The 16038-nt window shown below is 38.8% G+C and overlaps 1 protein-coding gene across 1 annotated transcript in view; it reads left to right on the top strand.

Moving 5' to 3' along the window:
• LOC143030916 (polycystin-1-like protein 2) overlaps positions 1-16038 on the top strand; it is a 292044-nt gene that overhangs the window by 96886 nt on the left and 179120 nt on the right. The window contains exon 12 of the mRNA XM_076194168.1: positions 6051-6186. Within this exon, the coding sequence (XP_076050283.1) occupies positions 6051-6186 (136 nt within the window). The remainder of the gene's footprint in view (positions 1-6050; positions 6187-16038) is intronic.

Here is a 16038-nt window from a genome sequence, read left to right as displayed (position 1 = left end):
ACTGGAGGAAGTGGATAGTTTTAGATACTTGGGTGCAAATGTGGCAGGAAAAGGTGGAGGTAGAATGTAGATTGAGAGAAGCGAGTAAATGCCTTGGTGGATTAAAGAGTGTAATGAGGAATAGACATTTGAGAATGGATGCTAAGAGGAGACTGTATGAAGCCAACAGCACTGTATGGGGCAGAAACATGGAACATAAGAGAAGAAGAGAAGGAGTTTGAATGTGTTTCAGATGAGGTGTCTGAGAAGTATGATGGGGGTTACTAGGCTAGATAGAGTGAGAAATGAGGAGGTGAGGAGGAGAACAGGGGTGGAAAGGGAGTTGGGAGATAGGGTTGATGAAAGAGTATTAGGATGGTTTGGACACATGGAAAGAATGAGTGAAGAAAGACTAATAAAAGAGGTATGGAAGGCATATGTGAAGGGAGTGAACATGAGGGGACATCCTAGGATGAGGTGGATGGATGGGGTGAAGGGGGCTTTGGGGAAGAGGGGAATGTCTGTTGAAGAAGGATGGGAGAGGACAGAAGTCGGGTGAATGGAGAATGATTGTATATGGATGATGTTGTGATGCATGAGGTGGAATGGGTGGGGGGATAGGGGGTGAGGTAGTATGTGTGAGCAAAATTTGACACAGCCTGAAGGGATTTCTCCCCGTCTTCTCCTTTTATGCAATGGGGGGATGGAGAGGGGGGGGTCCCCGATTTAATGAAGCGGCCTTGCTGTGAATGTGCTGTGTCTTGCGACACTGCTTCTGACCCAGGGCAGTGGACAAGGTGCAGGGATGACCCATCATCCAGGAGGTGCCAAGAAAAGAGGGAGGGTGGAGGGATGTGAAGTGTATTCAGGGATGGAATGGGTGGGAATGATTTTATGCCTTTTCTTTTTTGGCTACCCCCCTTGTAAGGGGGAAAAAGCCTTGGTATATGTATGTATGTATATGCATCTCAAGGACTTATGTATGATTGTAGGTTAAAGTTAAGGGATAGCGAGCAAAAAGTCAGGTAGAAAGTTAGCTCTGAGCCTTGATGGGTGGCGGGGAGTACAACAGTTTCCCCCCATTACTATGTTAACCCCTTTTCCACTGTCCAAGTGGCGGATCTGTGTTTAGGCAACATCCAGGGTCACTATGGGAAATTGGAGTGTTTAATCTTGGAAGAGTATGCTAAGATAAAAGGTAAATTTTGTAAGGTAGCCAGCCAATAGCCATACTGGCCCATATACAGTAACTACACTTGTTGCAGGCTTGCAGCATCTGACAGTGACTTTATATGGTCAATTACTTGTTTATATTTATACTCTTGTCTAATGCCTCTTTGAATAAGATAGATGCACATATGTGGAGGGATGAATAACATATTTGCACCTGTTTTTATATACTAAATATTTAATATCTGAACAAATTTGGACGAGATTTAAAAAAAAAAAAAAAAAAAAAAAAAAAATTATATATACAGTAGCCGCGAAAAGTTTGGGCGCAAAATTATAGGCGCCCCAACTTTCCCCTAAACTCAAAACATGCGAAAAATACAACTTTCCACCCAAACTTTTCGCTATTTTTCAATGCTAGCGTTTGTACCCGTATTTAGCCGAGACAATACACACTATTTGGCAACTCTGTTTAGGCACACTCGATGTCACATGGAGTCAGTTTCTAAACATCTCTCACGGAGAGTAGTCTTTTTTTTGCAGTGGTCTCTGTTTTTGTGCCTTGATATCTCCGTAATGGGAAGTGGTAAAGAGCTGGAAAGAGACACAGTTGTTACAATCATAACCCTCTATAAGGAGGGTTATAAGTGTAAAGATATTGCTACTCGTGTGGGAATTGGAGTGCGTCAAGTGCAAAAGTGGACCAAGAAATTTCGAGACGAAGGAAGTGACATCATTCGTACTCCAAAGCATCGCTCTGGTCGGCCAAGGAAGATATCAAATCGTACTTCTACAGTTCTAACTGCCTCCTACGGTTATTAGGAGGCAGTTAGAACTGTGGAAGTACGATTTGACATCTTCCTTGGCCGACCAGAGCGATGCTTTGGAGTAGGAATGATGTCACTTCCTCCGTCTCGAAATTTCTTGGTCCACTTTTGCACTTGACGCACTCCAATTCCCACACGAGTAGGAATATCTTTACACTTATAACCCTCCTTATAGAGGGTTATGATTGTAACAACTGTGTCTCCAGTTCTTTACCACTTCCCATTAAGGAGATATCAAGGCACAAAAACAGAGACCACCGCAAAAAAAAAAAGACTACTCCCCGTGAGAGATGTTTAGAAACTGACTCCACGTGATATCGAGTGCGCCTAAACAGAGTTGCCAAATAGTGTGTATTGTCTCAGCTAAATACGGGTACAAACGCTAGCATTGAAAAATAGCGAAAAGTTTGGATGGAAAGTTGTATTTTTCGCATGTTTTGAGTTTAGGGGCAAGTTGGGGCGCCTATAATTTTGCACCCAAACTTTTCTCGGCCACTGTATATGTATATGTATGTATATGTATGTATATATGTATATATATGTATATATATATGTATATGTATATATATGTATATATATATGTATATGTATATTTTTTTTTGTTTCATCTATAGTCTGGGGTATTGGCTGTATGTTATTGTGGCATTAAAAGCTGCTCAATACCATGCAGCTGATACTTAAGGGTCTGTACAGGGAGCCCTCATGGACCAGAGCCACACGTTTTATCTTTGGTAGAGGAAATCTTTATTCATAGAGAAATGATGTACAGTCACTATCCGAGTTACGACATACACGAGTTACGACCACATCTAGCAGATGCCTATTATGAGTTAACTGTACATGTCTGGCAGCACAGCGCCTAAGATAGTTGTGGCAACCGGCATCGCGTACGGCAGTTATGGCAAAGATGGAAAAGTTGCTATACACGTGGTTGGAAGATAATAGACATGAAATGTGAGAGCGACGTTGCAAGCAGTGCAAAGGCTACAAGTTAATTTCACATGTTGAAAGAACGTGCAGGTGAATAATACTCTTCACATGAGTTCATAGTGAGTGCTGGGTGGTTTCGTTGCTTTCAAGAGCGTTACCAGGTTCACCACGTGTTGTTGAAAGGTGAGGCTGCTAGCAGTGATGTGCCTGCAGCTAAGGCATTTGTGGAAGAGTTTGATAAATTATGGATGAAGGATATTTACGTACTTACGACCACATCTAGCTGATGCCTATTATGAGTTTACTAATACGAATACACTATAATAAGTATTTTCTTTCTTTAACTTACCATATCATATTAACAACTAAGCAACTGAAATACTGTATACAACTGTAGGAGAGAAGCCAAACGCAGAGTATGGGATCCAATGTATTAAACATTTCGCCCACAAGGGCTCCTTCAGAAATAACATAGTGGACAAACATCTGACTCCTTATATAACCCGAGCTTGCGGGGAGAAACGAACATAAACTGGTGTTGAAAAAAAAAAAAAAGTAGAGACTGAACAACTTCACACCAGGCTTAATGACCCCCATTATGGGTCGATAGCCTTAAAAAAGTACAAAATTTTAATTCGGGAGAAACCCTTCAGGGCGCAACGTTAATACATTGGACCCCATAATCCGCGTTTGGCTTCTCTCCTACAGTGCTGTTGCAGTCGTTGCTGCTTTTACTCAATGCTGTATACAAAGATAAATGTACTGTACCTATATCTCACACTTAGAATGGATTGAAATGGATGAGAAAAATAGATCTAAAAATTCACATATATTTAGAGTACAGGTAAACGTCGACTTACGATGGCATTAGGTTTCGATAGATCCATCGTAAGACGATTTCATCGTAAGTCGATCCCCAATTTGTGTATCACTCTGTTCCGTGGTCACTGTACCTAGCCTACCTGTATATTAACCACCAGAGATACTGAATATAGCCTATTAAACATGTACAGTAGTTTATTTAATTATTTTTCTCCTTTTTACCATATTCAAACACTATAATATGTATTTTCAGTACGGAACTTAAATCTCGCGGGCAGCAGCCAAGGCCAGCCGTACGACGTGTCGTAATAATACTCGCATCATAAAATATAGTCACCGCTTATATCGATCGTTCTCTCTTTCACCCGCGAATTTCGAAAACCACAGAGAATGGGATTCAGGGCACATTTGAGGGAATGTAAAAACACAGGGGCGATTACAATAAATATAATCAAGACGTCGAAATGGCAGCGTCGCGAATCCACTTGCTCCTCATGACGCCCACGTGTGCGGCACCGTATGGAAGGGGTTAAATATATCATATCGTCGTCGTCGTCATCGTAAAGTCGAACAATCGTAAGTCGCGGCCATCGTAAGTCGACGTTTACCTGTACATACAACAATTGAAGAATTAAGAAAAAATATTAAAATGAAACTACAATTTAAAAAACTTAAAAATGGTAAGCAAGGTTATATTTAATAGGTGTGTGTGTGTGTGTGTATACAGGTATAGTATATACATACAGTACCTGCATACATATATATACTGAAATACAGTACAGTATTAAAACATTAATATATATATATATATATATATAAAACTGAAACTAAAAAGCATTGATAAATAAACAGTAAACAGCTTGTATTTAATAAAATTCAATAGAAAAAGTTACTTAAAAACGCAACAGATTGATATGTATCCTAGAGTAGAACCCTCGTGTCGGCCATTTTGAATAGGATCCGACTTACGACTGGTTGGTCGGAACCTATCTAGGTCGTAACTCGGATAGTGGCTGTACTTTATTATACTGTGACTGTCCTTCCATTATGCTGTCCTCCACTCTTGTTACTGCCCTGTCCAACTTGTCTGAATATTCATTTACTTATTTTACTGAACCCTGTGGTAGGGGAAAAGCGCCAGAGTGTTCCCACTTGAGGTGTTAAATACAGTATAAAGCGGAACAGGCATAGGATTAGGCATCCTTCTCCCTGTAGCTCCTAAGGGGAAATTACTAAAAAAAAAAAAAAAAAAAAAAAAAAAAAAAGGCATAGGAGGGTCTGGGAGGAGCTTTCCAACTAGAGCCCTAAGGTTTGGGTTTTTTAATGTGGGTGGTTGTGGTACAGATGAAAATAAAAGGGAAGAGATAGGCAGTATGTTTGTGAGAAAATAGATGTGTTCACATTGAGTGAAACTAACTTGAAAGGGAGGGGCAAGTTTGAGTTTGGGAGTGTAGTTGGGAGGGTCTCGGGAGTGAAGAGAGGATGAAGAAGATAAGGAGTGGCTATACTAGTAAATGAAATGATAGGTAAACATGTGGTGGGTGGTAGAATGGAAAGGGTTTTCTTTAAAGTTAATGTGGATGTAGGTGAAACTGGGAAAGGAGATGTGAGTCTTTGTAAGTGTAAATGGACTTGGTAGAGAGGAGAGTGTAGAGGAAAGTGAGGCTTTTTGGATAGATTTAAATGAGTATAGAGTGCTTAGGGAGAAATGTCAATTTATTTGTATTGGTAGACCTTAATGCTAGGGTAGGAAATGAGCCAATAGATGGAATGGTTGGATAGTGTGGAGTTCCAGGAAAAAAATCATAGTGGAGAGTTGATGGTGATGTGTCTAGAAAGAGCTGATGGTAGCAAATACAGTGTTTAGGAAGAAAGTCAAGCATAACTATACATGGGAGAGGGTGGTGGATGGAATGGTGGTAGATAGGCCGTTAATGGACTGTAAGGTGAAAACTAGGAGAATAGTAGGAAGAGTTAAGGATGTACATGTTTTAACCCCTTCCATACGGTGCCGCACACGTAGGCGTCATGAGGAGCAAGTGGATTCGCGACGCTGCCATATCGGCGTCTTGATTATATTTATTGTAGTCGCCCCTGTGTTTTTACATTCTCCCAAATGCGCCCTGAATCCCATTCTCTGTGGTTTTCAAAATTCGCAGGTGAAAGAGAGAACGATCGATATAAGCGGCGACTATATTTTATGATGCGAATATTATTACGTTACGTCATACGGCTGGCATTGGCTGCTGCCCGCGAGATTTAAGTCCCGTACTGAAGTGGTTAATGGGTGAGAGTAATATGCTGGCTGTCTTATTATTTCAGGTGTGCGCGACCTCTTACTTAACGATTCTTACGTTCAGAGCAGAACAGGAAGGTTCTTTGTGGGAATTGCATCTCTGAATGAAGGCGCCGAGTTCACGAAGGAGGACCTCAGTGATCTCCAATCTAGAGAACTTTCGTAAGTAATGATAGTTCTCTCTCTGCATATCGTTTTTAGTACTCTCAATATATTTTTCTGTGATATTTGAAAGATGGGAAGAGAGAACAATGTAGTATTATGTCAGCAATAAACATTGATTTTGTCCTTGCGGGAAAAAAAAAATGCAAGGGGAGGAGCCATAGGTATGGTAAAGTAGAGATTTAAAGAGAATGGCAGACTGGAGGGATACTGCAAGTTCAAATTGATCAGCATTCTTTGCGGAATGGATCTCTGATCATAAAAGAATGATAAGTGACCAAGAATGTAGGAATGTTACTAAACTTCTTAGAATATCAGCTGTATAGAATGTGTAGTTACTGTAATATTCTATGCAGGGGAGAGCGAGGACTATCCCATATATAATAGTGCAATGGCCCAACAAAAACCAGTCCACAGTTGATGCCAGCAACAACCGTGGTCTAGCTTCTTTATTTTCACAATCTGCCGAAAAGCAAGTGTGTCCTTGTCATTTGTGGTTACCCATAGAGTCGATGAGATAAAAAGACTTGCAAAGTTCTGTGCAAGTGTGGTTAGGTTTGTAGGAAGTGTACTTTGTATTACAAAATTTTATTGCTGGAGTCATGGACTGGTTTGCACTGGGCTTTACAAGAATAAGTTCTTTAGTTTGATCTCCAAGATAAGATCTCCAAGATCATTTATTCAAAATTTAGTGTATTCCAGTGCCAGTGAGACTCGGATTCTCTCCTCTGTTCGACACAATCTTTCATCTGATAATCTAAAAAAATTTGGTCAATACTTCACTAACAGACTCAACTGGAAAACTCAGCTATTGCTTGAACAACTTTAGTGGAATTTGTTCTGCACCAGCTTCAAATTTTTCCAATTCCAAATCAGCCGTTGACCTTGCATAGGGACCTCACTCATAATATTAGTATGATGTAAATATCTCACATTTGAGGTGACTCAGCACTCACTGTTCCAAAGCAAGATAGAGTTCAAAGTGTTCTTCCTTACTATAGCTTCTTTTCTTACTAACATTCTTTAGCCACTTCCTCTTTGCCATAATATCTTATACACATATTAACACACACACACACACACACTTTTGTTGAATGGACGGCAAAGATTAGAGTTCTGGAGAAAAAGTGAAATATTCGTGGACCTCAATGCAAAGGAAGTACCTATTCTATTTACAGGGAAGGGGATAACTCGTGGTGTCATAGGAAAGTGAGGAAAAAGGAGAAGGGGAGGGATTACTGAGGGAAATGGAAGGAAATGAGGAAGGGCAGGACTTGGCCCAAGAGGCCAGACGTCTTGTAAACAAACGAAGGACCGATGATTCTGGTGATGGGATTAACAAAATTGTAAAGATTAGAAATATAGATAGGAACAGCACAATGGAAGGTGAGGATAATAATTTCCAGGGATTTAATGAGGGTGGGGGGGGGGCTACCAACCTCCCCTGATTGACAAGACTAGAGGAGAAACTTGATAAGATGATCGAACATTGGGAAGCTAGGTTCGGTAACGTAACCAATATTGTGCAGAGAGTTGAAAGATTGGAAGAACTAGAGAAGGCAAACAAAAATTTAACTAATGAAATAGAAGAATTAAAAAGACAGTTAAAAGAAGTAGAAGAGGAGAATGAAGAATTAAAAAGGAATAATAAAGAGAATAAAGAGGCCATAGCAAAAGAAGCACAGGGTTGGAGAAAAATCCAGGAAAACAGTAAAGTTGCATTTACTGATATAATTAAACAACAAATGAAAGAACAAACTGAAGACTCAGTTATCAAAGTGATGAGACAGAAGGAGAATATAGTAAGAGACTTAGCAGATAAAAAGAAATGTATAATTATATTGGGAATGGAAGAGAAACATAACCTAGATAGAACTTCAAGAATCAGTGAGGAAAAAGAAAAAGTAAGCAGTTTACTAGAATTAGTTCAGGAAGATGAACCTGAAATAATGAAACAAATCGAAGAGATGTTTAGGCTCAGAAAATATAGTACAGATAAGACCAGACCAATTAAGATTAAATTCAGATCACAAACAACAGCAGAGAATATCTTAGCAAAAACAGGGAAGCTAGCAGCAAGTGAACAATATAAAAAGGTATGGATAAAAAGAGAAATGAATAAAGAGGAAAGAGAGGAAGAAAAAATGAAAAGGAAAGAAGCTAAAGAAAAAACGAAAAGGAAAGAAGCTAAAGAAAAAACGAGACCAGAACGTAGTCGGAAAAAGAAGAATTCTACTGGAGAGTAGTGAATATGAAATTGAGGAAATGGACCATAACATAGAGAAACAAAAAAGAAACGGAAAATACAATGGAAATAACAGAAAGTTAAGAGTGTCCTACACAAATATAGATGGATTAATAACAGGACTGAATGAACTGAACGAGTATCTGAAGGAAAAAGAACCGGACATAATGGGAATTGTAGAGACAAAATTAAAAGGTCCACTACCACCCAACAGCATAGGACACAATGCATATAATTATTGGATTAGAAACAGAGAGATAAAACAAGGGGGTGGAGTTATGTTCCTGACTAAGAAGGATATAAACATGAAGAGTGTCACATATGGAAAGAATAGAGTAGAGATGATTATGATAGAAGTAGAAGACAGAGATAAGAAGAGCAGAAAGTTTGTAATAAACTACGTGCCCCCAAAAACAGCCTCGTGGGAAGAGAGTGAACATAAAAGTATGTTAGAAGACACAAGAATAACATTAAACAAGATAATGGAAGATGGAGGAAGAATAGTTATGATGGGCGACTTTAATTGCAAAAAAATCTGCTGGGAAGAGATGACCGTAAAGGGTGAAGAAGACTCATGGGGAAATGTTCTACTTGAGATGATTATTGACCACACAATGACACAATGGATTAAAGAGAACACTAGGTATAGAAATTAAGAAGAACCATCGAGACTAGACCTAATAATCACATCAGAACTTGAAATAGTGGAAAAGATAGAATACCAGGCACCAATAAGTAAAAGTGACCACATATTGATAGAACTAGAACTAAATGAGAAAAAATACATGAAAAGAAATGAACAATATAGAAAAGGAAGATTGATGTATGAAAAAACAAATTTTGATAAAATAAGAGAATTCTTTCAAAATGAAAACTGGGAAAGAATACACAAAGATACAACAGTAGAAGAGAGATGGAATATTTTGACAAAAATTTATAAAAAAGGAGTGGAAAAGTATGTCCCAAGACAAAAACAAGAAAAAGAATATGTAAAGTGCTGGTACAACAAAAGTTGTAGAGTGTTAAAAGAAAAAAGAGACAAAGCTTGGACCAAATGGGAGAAAAACAAAAGACCTGAAAAATGGAAAATATATACTTGTTATAGAAATGAATATGTACAAGCGTGCAGAGAGGAAAAGAGAAAATATGAAAAAGATGTCATAGAAAAATGTAAAGATCAACCAAATCTATTCTACAGATTTGTAAACAACAAACTGAAAAGCAAACAAAATTTATAGAAATTAAGACAAGGAGGAGTAGAGTACACAGAGGAAACAGAAATAGCGGAAATTATGAACAAGCATTTGAAATCAGTGTTTACAAGGGAGAATATACAACCAGAAGAGATCGAATGGAAAGAGAAAGTCCCCCCTATGAAAGAAATAGAAGTAACAAAGAATGAAATAATGAAACACTTGAGTAATCTTGATGTTAGAAAATCGCATGGACCAGATGAAATAGCAAACTGGATTTTGAAAGAATACAGAAATGAACTGGCAGACAAAATACATAGCATAATAAATAGTTCCTTGAAAGAAGGAAAAGTTCCAGAAGATTGGAAAAAAGCAAATATAGTACCTATATATAAAGGAGGTAATAAAGAAGAGCCTATCAACTATAGACCAGTCTCTCTAACAAGTACAATAGCAAAAATTTTTGAAAGAATTATCAAAAGTAAATGGGTAAAATATTTAGAAAAAAAAAACAGCGTGCTAAATCCAAAGCAATTTGGATTCGGACAAGGACGATCATGTGTCACTAATTTAATATGTTTCAATTTAAGGCTAATAGATATAATACAAGAAAGAGATGGATGGGCTGATTGTGCATTTCTAGACCTAAAAAAAGCTTTTGACAAAGTACCACATAAGAAGTTGCTTAAGAAATTAGAAACTGAAGGAGGAATACAGGGCAAACTGCTTAAATGGATGGAAGACTTTTTGCAAGAAAGAAAAATGAGAGTAGTGATAAGAGACAAACACTCAAAATGGGATGATGTAATAAGCAGTGTTCCACAAGGAACAGTTCTGGCCCCAATAATGCTTGCTATATATATTAATGATATGGATGAAGAAATTGAAAGTTATATGAGCTTCTTTGCAGATGATGCAAAACTATTAAAAAAAAGTGAACACGGAAGAAGATTGTGAGTCACTACAGAGTGATCTAAATAAAGTATGGGAATGGAGTAGGAAGTGGAAGATGGAGTTCAACACTAAAAAGTGTAGTATAATGGAATTTGGAAAAAGCAAAAACAGAATAACAGGATCATATAAATTGGGAGAAGGAATAAAAAAGGTAGAAAATGAGAAGGACCTGGGAGTCATTGTTATGAATAATATGTCACCTGAGAAACATATAAATAGGATTTTTGGAGAAACTTATAATATAATAACAATTAAAGTGGCATTTACATACCTGGATGAAGAAAATTCTAATCACTCTGATAAGACCAAGATTGGAATATGCTGCAACGATGTGGTCACCAAGTACAAAAAAATGTATAAAAAAAAAATTGAAAGAATACAAAGAGCAATTACAAAATTGGCACCAACACTCTCAAAACTATCATATGAAGAGAGACTAGCAAAACTTGAACTACAGACACTAGAGCAAAGAAGAGAGGAGATTTGACAGCTATTTACAGAATCATGAAAGGCATAGAAATTATTGATAGAGAGAATCTGATAAAATGGGATGATAGAAATACAAGAGGACACGGAAAAAAAAAATCAAGAAAGACAGCTACAGAAGAGATATGAAAAAGAACAGCTTTCCTCACAGAGTAATAGACAGTTGGAACAAGTTAGATGAGAAAGTGGTGTGTGCAAAAACAATACATGAATTTGAAAATAGTTTAGATAAAATGAGATATGAAGACGGGACACCACGAGCATAGCTCCCCTTCCCATAAAATACAACTAGGTAAATACAATAAATCTACCAACCCTGGAACAAAGAAGAGAAAGAGGTAATTTGCTCACCATCTACAGAATTATGAAAGGGATGGAAATTCTTGATAGACGACTTACTAAACTGGGACAGAAAAAAAACAAAGAGGACACAAGAAGACACTTAAGAAGGACAGTTACAGAAGAGATCTGAAAAAGAATAGCTTCCCACACAGAGTGATAGATATCTGGAACAAACTGAATGAGGAAACAGTGAGTGCTAAAACTATACAAGATTTTAAGAACAAACTGGATGCAGAAAGATACAAAAGCAGGTCACCCCCCCGAGGCCCAGTACTTTGATGTAGTGGGGGGGGGCTTCCGTGTAGTAAGGACGGGCTGAGCTGTGCCAGCCAGGTGCAACCATACTGGAGAGGTCAGCCCCGAGCTACCAGACAAAAACTGAGCCAAAAGATTTTTTTTTTTTTTTTTTTTTTTTTTTTTTTTTTTTTTTTTTTTTTTTTTTTTTTTTTTTTTTTTTTTTTTTTTTTTCTAGGGTAGTGAATAGATAGGGGGTCCCTCACCCTTTTGCTTTGTGAACTCCCCTATCCATATTCTTCATATTTGCTACCCTACTCTCCTTTTTCACCATCTTTCTCTAATACTTGTTAAGGAAGGTTCTGGTATCTTGGTGGCTCCCAAGCTACATGTCTGAACCCAGTCAAGTGGGGATGTATACCGCGAGGTCACTACTCCCTGCGAGGGCCGAAAGCTCACCGACTGGGGAATGCATGTTTGCGAGGCAGGTACTAGGCTACCGACTTCCTTTCTCCCTATCCAGTATACATGCAGAGTGACTACGCTGGACCCATCCTAAATGGGACAAAACAAAAGAGGACAAACCCCGGGTTGACAAAGTCTCCAACTCACCTCAGAGGCCCTGCATGTGTAAATAGTCGTTTCTGGAACCTCCCGACTCTGCAGAGACTTTTCTTTTATTGCTTGTGGCATCAGGCAACTGCAGTATCTCCTTCTATGCATTTCCCATTCTTTCTTAATATATGGTGTGGCCTCATAGATATACACGATCATGGCGTCTGTTCAGACTGACTATTCTAAACCCCCACCACTACCTGATCCTCCTCCTAAACCCCCCGATCCCTCTCCTAATGTTGCCAATTCTAATGTTGATGCTATTGACTCAGCAAAAATAAAAACCCCAGTTGATGACTCCGGCTTGAAAAAGGACTTCGGTAAAATCAATCAATCAAATACTGCCCCTAATAGTCATAGAATCTTACATTTAAAGTATGTCTCTCTTGATAAGAGTTATACAGACTTATATGAAAAGTTCCGTAAATTTGGACAAATTAAAGAGATCAGAGTTAAACTAACTGACAACTTTAAAGCTTGGCTAGTGTGGATCTCATTTCTTTCTAATCAGGATGCAGCTGCTGCCTGCTTGGATTATAATAATTGCAATGAGAATGAATCTTCGGCCCAACTTGTTGCTAGAGTGCCACCAAACCTGGATATCTTTTATCCAGAAAAGCTGGTAGAGGAAAGGAAGGAAAGTGTGCAGAGGCCTCTCAATCCAGCTAAGTGGCTTATTGTCACTCTTGCAAAAGAATGTGCTAACTTGTTCGAGTTTAGAAGATTCTTGAAGAGTCACCTTGGCTCTGGTAATTTGAATAACTCCCAGGTATCACGATTTGGAAGAAATTCCTTCCTAATTCATGTAAAATCTTATGAACATGGTGCTTAACTTGAAACAGAAATCCGACATTAAGGAAGTCAAACCCCACTACCTTTAGTTATGCCAAAGGGGTAATTTTTAATAGAGATCTGTATGACTTTGATGAAGAAGAAATTTTAGAAATGTGCCCAACTAATGTTTGGAAGGTTGCTAAAATCCCTCGTTCTTCTATGATTATCCTAAGTCTTTCTGGTGAAGATCTACCTCATTATGTAGAGATAGAAAAAGAGATTGTTTATGTGAAGCAGTTTAAGCCCCGTCCCCTTCAGTGCTTTAACTGCTATGGTTTTGGCCATCCTTCCCGCAGGTGTGCAAGAGACAAAGTGTGTTTGATATGTGCTCAGCCTGAGCATGGGGATTGTTCCCGCCCAACAGTTTGTATAAATTGTAAAGAAGAGCATGATGCCAGAGATAAGAACTGTGTAATCTATAAGAAGGAACAGGAAATACTACTAAAAGCTCATGCAGAACATATAAGTGTAGGACATACTAAAAGACTATTAAGTAACTCCAAAAGATACAGTGATGTTGTTAAAACAAATAGTAAAGTGGATCAGCCAACTAGAAGGCAATAGAAATAGAAATGCTAATATGAATTCTTCTGTTAACACTGAACCCAAGCCTCAGTGTAAAACTGTTACTATGAAACCTAATGGTCTTTCTTCTCAACTAGGAATTTGTAATACTTCTGAACCCTCCTGTGCAGAGGTTTCCCCACCCCTTGTTGAAGGGGTGTCCCCTGCCCCATCTGGAGGGGCACCTAAGGTTTCTATTGTAGAAACCTCACAGGCTTCTTCTAATGAAGCCTCCTCTCAGGCAATCTCTCTTCCAGACTTGGGGGACTCCCCAGTAGAGGGATTGCTGACTAGTGTGCCTCACTCAGTAGAGGTGCACAAAAGCAATGAGGATCAAGGAAATGTTGAACCCAAGCCTCAACGTGAAAGAGTCACCACTAGACCAAATTGTTCTTCTCCACAAGTTGGAAATTGTAGTACTCAACCCTCCTCTGCGGAGGTTCCCTCATCCCCAGTTGAGGGAATGTCTCCTGCCCCATCTAGAGGGGCACCTAAAGTTCTCATTGCTGAAACCCCACAGGGTTCCTCTAATAAAGCCTCCTCTCAATCAGTCAAACTTCCAAACTCGGGGGGCACCCCAATAAAGGGATCACGGACTGATGTGCCTCACTCAGTTGAGGCACACAGAATCAAAGCTATGGAGTCTGAAGCTGTGCACAGTAAAAGACTCCACAGTCCACCCTCATCTCCATCTTCCCCAAATCGTGATAAGCAATCTAAGAAAGAAACTAATAACCCAGACTCTACATCGTTGGTCGGACCATTGTCAGAGAGGAGGATGCCATCCGCAAAAGCAAAGAAATTAGAAAAGAACCCACCTTGTAAACCCTCTCTCTCCCAGACTTCTCTTACCAGACCAGTAGACCCAAAAAAGAAAAAGAAAATGGTATAATGTCCATAATTCAATGGAATATTCAAGGTTTTAATTCTCATCGAGAGCAGGTTGGGATTCTCTTTAAAGAACATAATGTGTCTGTTTTTTGTCTGCAAGAAACTATGCTTGGCAATTTATCCCCTAATGTTGGACTTAATTATATATTTTACAGATCTCCTATGATTGGGGGCCGTGCCCATGGAGGTACTGGTATCATTGTTAAGAAATCTGTAAACCACAGAAGTGTCCACCTACATTCGGTGTTGCAGGCTTGTGCAGTACAAATCTTTACCACTAAATGGATCACTTTATGTTCTTTGTATTTGGAACCTGAACTGGAAGATCGACTCATAGACATGTATAACCACCCCCGTCAGTTTGAGTTAAATGACCTACAATTTTTGGTTGACCAGCTCCCTGAGCCTTTTATTCTAATGGGTGACTTTAACGCCAAGCATCCTCTATGGGGTGAATCAAGGTGTGACCCCTGGGGCAATATAATTGAAGAATTTATTGATAATAACGATGTCATTTTGATGAATGACTGTTCCAAAACTAGGTTTGATGTCTTTCACAACTCAAGTTCTGCTATAGACCTAACTATTTGTTCATCAGCCTTAAGATTAGACTACAGTTGGTCAATAGATGAAGATTTACATGGTAGCGACCACTGGCCTATCCATATCAAATATTTAAAGAACACTCCCTCCTCTTGCTTACCTAAATGGAAGACAGGAGAGGCTAATTGGGAATTATTTAGGAGATCCACAGAGATTTATTATAAGACTAGCGATTTTGGTAGTAACTGTGATGCATATGACTACCTGGTAGACATGATACTTTCTGGTGCTTTCTCTTCCATTCCTAGGACAGCTGGTAAACCTCAACGCCCAGTAGTCCCCTGGTGGAGCGATGAATGTGCTTTAAGCAGAAAGATTACAAGAACTTGCTATAAGAGATATCAGAGATACCCTTGTTTAGTCAATAAGATAACGTACAGAAGAGCTCGAGCAAAGCAGAAGAAAATCTTCAAGAAAGCAAGGAGGGAATCCTTCAGTAAATATATTAGCGAATTGAAATATGACTCTTCCCCTACCTTAGTATGGAATAGGATTCGAAAATTACAAGGAAAGTTTACTCCATCTCCTTTACCCATTCTGAAGATAAATGACTTTTATATCAGATACAAGAGAAGTAGCAGAGGCTTTTGGAAGACATTATGCTGATATTTCAAGCCCACTACATTATTCAGATGATTTCGGAAGAATTAGAGTCAAGACCACGATTATTCCTCCTACCAATACGAACTCGGAGGCATATAATCTTCTCTTCACCTTGGATGAAATGGATCATGCTTTATCTTTATCCTCCCCAACCTCTCCTGGAGAGGATGACATTCTTTATTCCATGGTTGCTCACTTATCCATATCGTCGAAGAAATTCCTTTTAAATGTGCTGAACGGTTTTTGGTCTTCTGGATCTCCTAAATCTTGGAAGACTTCAATCATCAT

The sequence above is a fragment of the Oratosquilla oratoria genome, chromosome 12 (genome assembly GCF_046742065.1).
Source record: "Oratosquilla oratoria isolate Oo_2021 chromosome 12, ASM4674206v1, whole genome shotgun sequence".
Lineage (NCBI taxonomy): Eukaryota > Metazoa > Arthropoda > Malacostraca > Stomatopoda > Squillidae > Oratosquilla > Oratosquilla oratoria.
Note: the sequence above shows the minus strand (reverse complement) of the source record. Positions and strands in the feature narration are given on the sequence as shown.